This window comes from Phalaenopsis equestris, unplaced genomic scaffold (genome assembly GCF_001263595.1).
Source record: "Phalaenopsis equestris unplaced genomic scaffold, ASM126359v1 Scaffold000051, whole genome shotgun sequence".
Lineage (NCBI taxonomy): Eukaryota > Viridiplantae > Streptophyta > Magnoliopsida > Asparagales > Orchidaceae > Phalaenopsis > Phalaenopsis equestris.
In genome coordinates this window covers 68234-80106 of record NW_018164493.1, presented here as the reverse complement: position 1 = coordinate 80106, position 11873 = coordinate 68234, and the positions used below count along the sequence as shown (strand labels likewise).

General features: G+C 36.5%; 1 protein-coding gene across 2 annotated transcripts in view; it reads right to left on the bottom strand.

The window, feature by feature from the left end:
• Positions 1-11873, bottom strand: part of LOC110019144 (phosphoglucan phosphatase DSP4, amyloplastic) — a gene marked incomplete at its 5' end in the record, with an annotated part of 70763 nt that overhangs the window by 8259 nt on the left and 50631 nt on the right. For both annotated transcript variants that reach the window (XR_002293431.1, XM_020716720.1), the window contains 1 exon segment: positions 4751-4807. Coding sequence is in view for 1 of the 2 variants with exons in the window: in XM_020716720.1 (XP_020572379.1) it covers positions 4751-4807 (57 nt within the window).

Here is an 11873-nt window from a genome sequence, read left to right as displayed (position 1 = left end):
ACCGTGCTTCTGCTGAAAACCCTTTACAACAAGTCTAGCCTTGTACCTCTTACTGCCATCATGCTCAGTCTTCACCCGGTACACCCACTTGTTGTGTAATGTCTTCTTCCCAACTGGAAGATCTGCTAACTCCCAAGTTTAATTTTCAAGCAGAGAATTCATCTTCTCCTTCATAGCTAGCTCCCACTTTCTCTAATTTTCATCTTGCAAGATTTCTTCATAACTCTAAGATTGTCCACCATCTGTTAGCAGAATATAGTTCAAAGTCGGAGAATAACGCTGTGGAGAACGTCTAACCCTTTCTGACCTGCGAACTGCAACTGTAGGGGTAGACTGCTCTGAAACTGACTGTGGAACAATAGGAGTGGATGCCCGGACCCACTCTTCTCATCACCTGCATCTCTGTCCTGCTCCTGCACTGTGCCCTCTGTTAAATCATCAAACTTTACCAACTCAGATTCCTTCAGTGTTGTTTTAGAAACTGTACTGGACTTGTCCTTGTACATAACATTCCCATTGAAAACCATGTTCCTGCTCCTCATGATCTTCTGACTCTGATCATCCCAGAAATGATATCCAAATGCCTTTTCTTCATAGCCAATGAAATAACACTTCCTTGACTTAGCCTCAAGCTTATTACAAGCATCAGGATTAACGAGAATATAAGAAAGACAACCAAAAGTCTTAAGATGAGAAAATTTTACATCTTTCCTACTCCAGACTTCTTCAGGTAATTCACAGTTTAATGGAACAGATGAAACCCTATTGATCAAATAAACTGCAGTACTAACCGGTTCTGCCCAGAAAGTAGGTGGTAGTCCGACATGCAATCTCATGCTTCTAGCCCGCTCATTAATGGTCCTGTTCATGTGCTCTGCAACACAATTTTGCTGTGGTGTTCCTGGAGTGGTCTTCTTCATTCTAATTCCCTGAGCTGCACAGTACTCCTTGAACCCACCATCAATGTACTCACCACCATTATCAGACCTCAGACATTTCAGCTTTAAGCATGTCTCTGTCTCAACCATAGTCTTTCAAGTCTTGAACACACTGAATACATCAGATTTATATTTCAAGAAGTAAACACATACCTTTCTGCTGTGATCGTCAATGAATGTGATATAGTAACGAGAGCCTCCAAGAGATGCCACTGGAGAAGGTCCCCACACATCTGTGTGTACAAGATCCAGCTTTCCTGTCTTTAGCGTTCCGCCTTCAAGAAACTGACCTTCCTCTGCTTCCCCATAATGCAACTCTCGCACATAATGAAATCAACTGACTTCAGTTATGGTAGCTTGCCTCTGGACTGAAGTTCCTTCATACCTCTTTGACTCATGTGGCCAAGTCTGCAATGCCACAACTCTGTTGTGCTCTCTGCAACAGTAGTATCTACACTGTTAATTAAACCAGTAGTCATATACAATGTACATGTTTTCTTATCCCGAGTCAGTACCAATGCTTCTTTAGTAACATTCTAGGTACTATCTCAAGCTTATTACGAGCATCAGGATTAACGAGAATATAAGAACGACAACTAAAAGTCTTAAGGTGAGAAAATTTTACCTCTTTCCCACTCCAGACTTCTTTGGGTAATTCATAGTTTAATGGACAGATGGCAGTTTAATGGAATAGATGGTCCCCTATTGATCAAATAAACCGCAGTACTGACCACTTCTGCCCAGAAAGTAGGTGGTAGTCTGGCGTGCAATCTCATGCTTCTAGCCCGCTCAGTAATGGTCTTGTTCATGCGCTCTGCAACACCATTTTGTTGTGGTGTTCCTGGAATGGTCTTCTACATCCTAATTCCTTGAGTTGCACAGTATTTCTTGAACCCACCATCAATATACTCACCACCATTATCAACCTCAGACATTTCAGCTTTAAGTCTGTATCTGTCTCAATCACGACCTTCCAAGTTTTGATAATATTGAATACATCAGATTTATACTTCAAGAAATAAACTCATACCTTTCTGCTATGACCATCAATAAGTGTGATGTAGTAACGAGAGCCTCCAAGAGATGTCACTGGAAAAAGACCCCACACATCTGTGTGTACAAGATCTAGCTTTCATGTCTTTGGCGTCCTGCTAGTTTTCAAGAAACTGACCTTCCTCTGCTTCCCCATAATGCAACTCTCATAAATGCTGACATCAACTGATTTCAGTTCTAGTAGCTTACCTCTGGACTGAAGTTCCTTCATACCTCTTTGAGGGCCCGTTTGGAGCAGCTTATTTGGTGCGGTGGCGTTTTGAAAACGCACCTGACCTGTTTGGGTAAACTGTGTTTTGACAGCTTATGCATTTTCAAAATACAGAAAATAGCGTTTTAACACCGCACCTATCTAGGTGTGGTGGCAGCTTATTGGCAGCGGTTTGGCTTTTCCAAAAATTAAAAATTTGTAATAGCGACTGCACTTAGCTTATCAGCATATTATTTTTAATCAGCTTATCAACAGATTATTAAATAAGTTGCAGCTGCCCCAAACAGACCCTGACTCATGCGGCCAAGTCTGCAATGGCACAACTCTGTTGTGCTCTCTGCAACAGTAGTATCAAAACTGTTAATTAAACCAATAGTCATATATAACGTACATGTTTTCTTACCTCGAGCCAGTACCAATGCTCCTTTAGTAATCTTTCAGGTGTTATCTGAGAAAACTACTGAATGTCAACATTCATCAACCTGCCCAATAGAAATGAGGTTATTCTTCAGTTCATGAATGTGTCTGACCTTTTGCGAAGTCCACTTGTTCTTATTTGGAAGTGTATTGTCAATATCTCTCATTCCTACGACGTTCAGAGCTTCTCCATCTGCAGATATACTTTCCCAAAGTCATCTGCAACATAATTTTGCATCAAATCCTGATGGAAAGTTGTATGAAAAGAAGCTCCTGAATCCAATATTCAGTCATCAACAGAACTATGAACTGTCAATAGTAGTGCATTCTATGATTCTTCACTTACCACATTTGCACTGTCATTCTCCTTCTTCTTAGGATTCCTGCAGTTCCTCCTTGTGTGACCAGTTTTGCCACAATTCCAGCAAGTTACTTGTTTATCATGCCTTGACTTGCTCCTGCTTCTGTTATTTGATTTTGATCTTCCCCTGTTTGAGTTTCTATCATGTGATCTCCCTCTGGAATCAACATTTAGTGCCGAACTCGAACCTGAGATCTCGCCAAAATCTTTCCTGCGCACCTCCTCAGCCAAAATCAAATCACGAATATCTTCAAATTTTAGTTTTGATTTACATGCAGAATTACTGACAGCCATCCTCATAGCTTCCCAGCTATTTGAAAATGAAGCCAACAAGATTAGTGCATGTATCTTATCATCAAATTCAATTTTCACAGAAGATAATTGATTTGTGATAGTATTAAAATTATTCAAGTGTTATACAACATACATACCTTCCGCCATCTTCAAATTAAATAACTTCTTCATCAGAAATACCTTATTATTCGTCGATGGCTTTTCATACATACCTGACAGGACTGCCATAAGATCTGCAGTCGTCCTCTCCTTGACGACGTAATGTGCAACAGACCTCGATAGGATCAATCGAATAACCCCCAAAATCTGTCGATCTACAGATTCCATTCAACTTCCTCTATTCTTTCAGGTTTTTTCTCCAATAACGGAAGATGAAATTTCTTCCCATCGAAGTAGTCATCTATCTGCATTCTCCAATAACAAAAATATGTGTCATCAAATTTCTCGATCTCTGAAACTTTCACTTCATCTGCAGTCATTGGCTCTGATACCAATTGATGTGGTATATTGAAATAGAATCAAGGGAGTAACGGGCAAAGTGACCCGAAGCTTCGCGCGCGGGAGCAGACGAAGGCGCCGATTCGCGACAATGGAGGCGGGAGCGGGAGATCGCGATTCGCGATCATAATGTTTGAGTGGAAAGGGATGTGAAATAGGGGTTGAGTTCGGGCACAAGACATAAGTGTGTGATCATGAAAGATGAATTTATTTCACTTTAAAACTAAACTTACGAAGAGAAGACATAGTGACATGTTGATGAGGGAAGGGAAGAAAGAAGAGAAGATATAAGATGTAATAGTAGAGGATATAGATGAACAAGGATTTATAAGAGGGAAGAAGCTAGTATCCAAGCTATAATTTCATTCATTTAATTGAAGAATTATTAGAACTAGACTCAATTAAACAAAAAGAATACTAGAAAAAATAAATTGAATTGAAACTCATCCTTTTCAAACTACCATAATAATATCCGATAAGGATAATTGTACAAAAAAATAATGCAGAAAATAAATCTAACCCTCATTTATCACGCATCAAATACACACCACAAACTCTTTTTACTATCCATTATAAGCCATAACCACCAATAATCTAACAAGGCATAAGAAATCGTTTTTCATAATTCAATATGCTAACATTAAATTCACATGAACCATCGCGAAGGTATTAATGTGCTGGTGTAAGCTAGTAAAATAAGCGTCTTACCAATTGGAAAAGAATGAGTTAAAACTTCATAATATCGTCTCAACTTGCACTCATCAAAAAGAATAAAAAAGAGAAGATAATGAAATAGGATCAAATAAGAATTATCACCATACCATTCCATCATCTTATAATAAAGGCAACTTGAATGCAATCAAAAAAACAAATAAATATATATTTGAACTAGACATTTGTTTCCATTTACTATGACACATTATTTAATTGATACATTAAAAAAAATACTATAAAAGCTTCCAAGCAACTATAACTTACAATATCAGCAGTGGCACTTCTTATAGCCTCCAATTTTGGACAGCACGATCTTTTGCTCTGAAAAAGAGATTTAAAAATTGATTATATCAAAATGAAACAATTATCCTATCAGTTGAAGAATGAATGAAAATATAAGCTACAAAACACAACAATGGTAGCTTTAAGAAGACATCAAGTTGGATAATGCTAAACATTGGTTAAATATATGTGTTTCCAAACAGCAGTGAAGGATTCAATTATTATGTCATATACATAGCAAAATAAATTACTATGACCAGTAGACTATTTGGGTGTATCAGTTTATAACACCAAATTTTTCATACCCGATTTAGTTCCTCAACTTATCACATCCTAACATTTTTGGTATTTGTGTCATCTCTTCAGTAAAAAACTGATGAAATTTGATCCTTTGGTTGCAATGTTGACCTTTCAAGCTAAGAAAAACTTTAAGGCCTCGTTTGATACCATGGCTCGTCTCCTTCCGTTTCGTCGCCTTTCTGTCGCAGAGAATGCCGACCATTCGTTTGGCAGAAAAAATTTGGAAGAAGCGCTTTTACCGGAATGGCTATATTCAACGTTTTGTGATCGCAACTTAAGTCATCCAATCTGCTATTTCAGATCGTGTTCCGATGTTTCTGAAGGTAAAAGTGTTGAAATTTGTATCTGGTTTAGAGTCCTATTGTAAATAAGAAATATATAAGAAGTCTAGGGATTTATTTGTAAAATATTGTAAGACTCTATATAAGTCCAAGTTCATTAATAATAGAAGAAGATTTTTTGGAGCCAATTTTCTATTTTGTATCAGAGCTGAACCCTAGCCGTTTTTTTTCCTTCCACTTCATCCTCGCGAAGCAGCCGCGACAAGAGCTAACTGCGATGCCAACGGCGGGATAGCGGTGACCAGGTCGGGACATGAGTCGACAAGGTCGGGACCAAAGTACAAATACCTGAAACTCCCAATCTTTCCCTTCCTTCCACTTCGTCCTCGCGAAGCACTTGCAGCTAGAGTCAGTTGAGCAAGAAATGACGAAACTGTTGCATTGGGATGGGCATACAGAGACACGAAACTCTCATTTTTCTCTTCCTTCTGCTTCGTCTTGACGAAGCAAAAAAAACTAGAGCCCATTAAAAAGGCAACGACAGGACTGCAACATACAAAGACTACCAAGGCTGGTGAAACGACGTGGAATAACGACATGGGAAGGTAGGCCTGGTGCGGTCTTACATGCGGCTCCGAAGTAAGGAAGGCAGCAGAGCAGGGCCTTCGTTTATGGAGTTAACCTCGACGACGGGGAGGCGAAGGATCGAAGCGGCTACGGTTTTGCATGCGGGACAGAGGGGTTGTGGCTTCATATGACCTAAGGCAATATGGATGGCATGAACATGCAAAAAAGAAGTCACATGTGATATGTGTGATCTAGACTTAAATTCCTGTGATTGAAAATGACACGAGAGAGAGATAGTGCGAGAGGTAAGGGATTGAAATTTGGGGAAGATAGATCTTAAACTTCTAAAAGTATTGCTAGGGCTTATATAAGGAAATAGCGTCTCGACAGGAGCCACTACCTCGGCATGTGCTCTGATGCAAGTGAGACTAGATCTCCCGCTTGTGGATCTGAAGCTCAATGGACCGGCCATGTATCTAATTCGGTCGTGTCAGATCAAGACAGTTCTAGTAGGGGAGAGACTAGAGAGATACCTAATGGAGTCGAGACAAAGAGTGACAGTGCTAAGGAGGATGAGTGGGGGACTACAAACTCCTTGTTTTACACCTGACTACTCAACTCGATGACTCCATTGATTTCCTCATCAATAGATGACATTCGAAAGATGAGTGACATCTGGGAGTAGCTGAAGAGGATCTATGCTGGGGTTGAGAATCCAGATTCAGCGTGAGATAGAAGTAGTGGTACAGGGTGATAGAAAGATCCAAGAGTACTCCATAGACCTGGAACGGCTGTGGGCAGATCTTGATCACTTCTCACCGATATCGAATTGTAGTGATTCAGTGCAAGATAGGGGAGACCTTCACACATATGAGAATTATGCAGTTTTGGCTAATCTGAACCTGACATTTGATTAAAGAAGATCAGTCCTCTTAGCCCATGTGGCGATCTGTTCGCTGGATGAGGTCATCACCGTGATGATCTAGGAGAAGAGTCGCGTGAGATCACACTCTGAGCCTAGAAGACTACCAGGTAGGTGATCAACTTTGGTTGTCTTGAGCTCGAGTATGACAAGTGCCTAAGGGGAGACTTGTCAGTACTACAACTGTGTTGATTCGGCTCGCTAAGCAAACGAGCCGAACACGAACACACTTTTTGAGCTCGAAATATAAACCAGCCGAACATGAGTTACACCCCTAACCCCAACCCATATTCTTCATTTTCATCAAATTCTCAATAATTTGATCTTATCACGCATAAATACATCGATTATATAATATATTTTACAAATAGCCATGTAATCATCCTAACTATTAAACAAATGCAATTTTTGCTCACACAAAAGAAAAGGGGAATGGGACCCACGAAATTCCACATGAAGATATTTGAGTATGCCACGTGTACACCATATAATAGCACTACGTACCTTCCTTCTATCCTTTTGCCTCTCCCCTTATCCCTCCTTGATCCATCTCCCTAGATTTCTATGCACTTTTGGCCCTTCACTTAGATACCATGTGGATAACATAACGCTGCCCCTCACCTTTGTATATAACCCCACAAATATCTTCCCCTCCTCCAACTAACTATTAAGGAGACAATTTCAAAACCCTTGTTTTCTCCATTAACGCACGCTTTTCTAATTTCCTTTTGTCTTCTTCTTCTTTCTTTCTTCTTCCCTTATATTTCCTTATTATAATATTTGTTGTCTCTTTCGTGTAAGAAGAAAGAGATGGATCATATTCAGCATCTTCCATGCTTGCGCTGCCAGCCGCACAGATTCATAAGGATAAATCTCTAATTCTACACCCAATAATATATATTTTTCTATATATTTACACTTAATTCTATGAACGGAATACTCCTTCATGGACTTAAATGTGATTCTCATTCTGTTGTAGAACTCATACTCTATTTCTCGGATCATATGTTTCACAACACATTTTAACAATTCGATTAGCCAAATCAAAATGTAAATTAAGAGCGGAGTTGAAAAACCATCACAATTTATTTTAAATTTTAACATTGGCATATCCAAATTATCTCTTCATTTCACCATGTCTCAAAGTAGGGAGAAAGATAAAGAAAGCTACTCAGAATTCATGAGAAAGATACAACAAAACACAAATTTTATAAATAAAAGAAAGTTCATACAACAATAATAAACAAAAAACACTAATATGAATCTTTTTCTCAAAGAAAATCCTTTGTAGCCTCTCTTAGGAAATGTAGGAAGAAGAAATCTCTCACTTCTCTTCCTCTCCAACACTTCTTAGAGAGTAATTCACACTTAAACTCACCATAAAAACTCAAAACTATAAAGAAAATAAATGACTGATGTTGTGGAATAGCGTAAAGTGGCAAGAAGGAGCAAAGAGATGCAAAGGGGTGGTGAAAAAGAGCAAGTAGTAATGAGGAGTGTCTTTTCTAATCAATTTCGGCCCCAAATAGAGCCTAATCGGTTCTCCAATAGGTGCAACCAAAAACTCTTCAAAAAGCGTCCAAGTTCGTTGAATCTTCTAGAAACAGGATCTGAACCGACATTGGCGTTGTCGGCGCCAGAGACCATTTAATTAAATCAACCCTCTCAGTCAAAAGGTGCAGTCGACACTGCTTCTGGCGCCGTCGGCGCTGAGTGAAATCCATAAGTAGTTCTATAAGTCTGCGCCGTCGGCGCTGCTTCTGGAGCCGTCAACGCTGAGCATGTCTTCAAAAACGCTATTTTGACTCCAAATTCAATCATTTTTGCTTCTTTTTTGCTTCAAGTCCTAAAAATCAACAACCTACAACAAAACATAAAAATATCTTTCATTAAAGTGCAATATCACCAAAAATGAGTATAAAATATGAATCTAAAAATGCATATATTTTTTGTGTATCAAAATCCCCCAAACTTACATGTTACTTATCCTCAAGTAACTCCTCTACTACATAAAATATGACTTATACTAAAGAATTTAACTTCTAGATTTCAATATTTTAGTTTACTAAACATAATAGCATAACTTGAAAAAAAATTCAAAATAACTCCAATTAATATTAAAGGTATAAGAACATTTAACAATGAAGTCCAAGATTTTTTTCTCTATTCTTTTCAAGAAAAACTATAAATTGTCATATTAAAGTTACTTAGAATATCCATATGAAAAAAAACTTCATAAAACTTTACTAGTAAATAAACTAATACTCAAATAAAAGTTTAGAAAATGTAGTCAAGTCTTCTTCTTTAAGTTGATTCAAGTGAAGTCAATTTTTAATTAGTCATTTCCTCAAGCTTCTCCTCTTATCTTTTTTCTTTTCTTTTCTTTTTTCTTTGCAGGATCATTTTCAATCTTTATTTTTTCTTTTCTTCATCTTTTCTTTTCTTTTCTTTTTCTATGTGAAAATTACTATATTTGAATAGTTTTTAATAATTTTGAACTTCACTATCCTCCTCTTAATGTTAAAAAATTTTCACATTCCTTCACTTAACAAATTTATATTAATTTAAAGATTTCATAAAGTTTAATTCTTTTCTTTTTACATGAATCTTTAAGATTTCTAATACTTCAAAAATACAAATTTCTTTACTTAAAATAGAAAAACATAGTTTTATTCTCTTATACCAAATATCTTAATCTATAGAATTAACCTTAATTATTGAAATTTTTTACTTAAGCTTACTATATATTTAGAAACATAAATATAGTTATCTAAAGCTAACCTCCAACACCAAATGTCATGTTAAATTTAAATTTTTTGAAAATATAGCTAGGTGAGAACAAATAAAATTTTCTTTCTTTTTTTTTAAAAAAATTTCTCCCTTTTCTCCCCCCAAACTTAAATTTTTAAAAAATTTAGCATGAAGAAATGAAAAAAATAAATGGTGAAAGAAAACATTAAATACATAAAGTAAAAACTTACCTGTTGAAGGTTCTGATTTTTGAAACTTAACTCTGAATTATAGCAGGTGCTAATATTAAAGGCTACAAGACTTTAAACATTAAATTGCACATAATATATATAAAATCTATTGAGAAAGAGTTATTTACAACACATTTAATAAAATATTAAAACTAACAACAAAACTAAATTGAATTTCATATAACAAACAGTTTTACAATTCTACAGTTCACAACTTAATATCTAAAATAAAACAGAGTCTCACTATCTAATAACAAGCAGTTTCAACAATATAACAAAAACTACTAAAATAACAAAGTACAATCAAACATAAACTATAAGAAAGATCAAACTACAAATCACCAATCATCGTCTTCTTCTTCTTCTTCCACATTCAAATTATGCCGCTGATATGGAGTAAAGACAGGGTGAGTAGGAAACTGAACTGAGTGATCACTCTTCATTTATCTAACCATCGCATCATCATAGGCAACATCATATTCGAACTTTTGTCTAATCAAATCATCAGTGTGAGCATTTCTGGTCTCTATGTTTTCCATTTTATGATTCATTCTCAAGATATCTTCTTGTTAGATTATCATCTGGTCAATAGTTCTCGAAGAGTAGGGTCACTAGAACTAGGGGTCCTCGAAGTAGAAGGAATATCTCTGGTCTTACTTCCAGACCTTCATCCAACATTAGATTCATATGTCTTTATATTGGCATGCCCAATAGGTTTTAGAGGCTCAATCCTCTCTTCCTCAGGTCTAAAATCAACTCCTGCTTGTTCACAGAGTGTGAAAATAAGTGCAGGGTGTATTAATCCACCAGTGGTCTCTCCCAAAGCAATAGATCTAGTGTTCATATAAATAATAGAGCCTACATTTATCCTCATCACCTGCTGGATACAGTAGTTCAGGATGGTTCTATCCTTTGTCATCTCACTATGATGATTTGTCGGTATCATTCTTTCAGAAATAAAGTAGTGACAGACCTTAGATACTACATTAAACATAGAAAGAGAAAAGTTTACCTTAACTCCATTCTTCACCTTCCAAGTTCCTCTTCCATCAGTAAGAAAAGCAATAACCTTATCCAAAGCCTCATTCGTAGCAGAAAATAATTTATACTGACAACTATACACATCTTCTAACTAATAAACAAAAACAAAATCATCAGAAGCCTCTATAAAATTTGCTTAGAACTCCATCACTACTCCAATAACAGCCTTGGTAGTAAAATAATAGAAAAGTAAAAAAAGTTTCCCCGCTGCCGAGCATTGTATAATCGCCAACTTCTCCTCCTAGATTTTTAAATCCGCGATCTGGAATTACTTTTTTTATTTTCACGTAGACTATTAAATCGAGCATTAGCCCTGAAGCTGACAAATTTTTGTTCATCATAATCTATTTTTCTTTTTCCTTTGCTCATTCTCGATGTCATGGTAAATATAAGAAAAATTTGATGAAAATCCGAATAAATTCCCAAAATTCTGAAAATCACAATGTAAAATTCTTTAAACTTAAATCTAATAAGTAAGAGTTCTTCACCAAAGGATTTTTTCAAAATCTCTTCAAAAATACAAAATTTTTCGGATCTCGGCAATGTGAGATAAATCTTTGATGAAAATTAAAAAAATTTTATTTTAAAGTGTAGCTCTTACCTAGTAAATATGAAATCTGAAATTCCTTTGCCTTGAAATCGCCCCAAATCCGAGCAAATGCAAGCTCTAGGTGCAAAAACTGGAGGTTGAAATGGCGTTTTACTATGCATATCGCGAATTTTAAGGGGTTTAGGCTGTTCTCGTGTCGAGGGCGCTGTCGGCACCACCCATGCCAGCACCGTCGGTGCTGAAGGCTAAAAATTCCAATTTCAGATTTTCGCAAACTTCAATTTTCTTTCAATTTACTCCAAAGTTTTTTTAGCATTTTAAATACAATTTTTTATCTAACAATAATTCACAAATAAACATTTTCACGAACAATCATTTTCACAAACAACAACAAACTAACTTTTATATATAAAAATATACTTTTTTATAAATACATTTTTCTAATCACATTTTTACACTCATA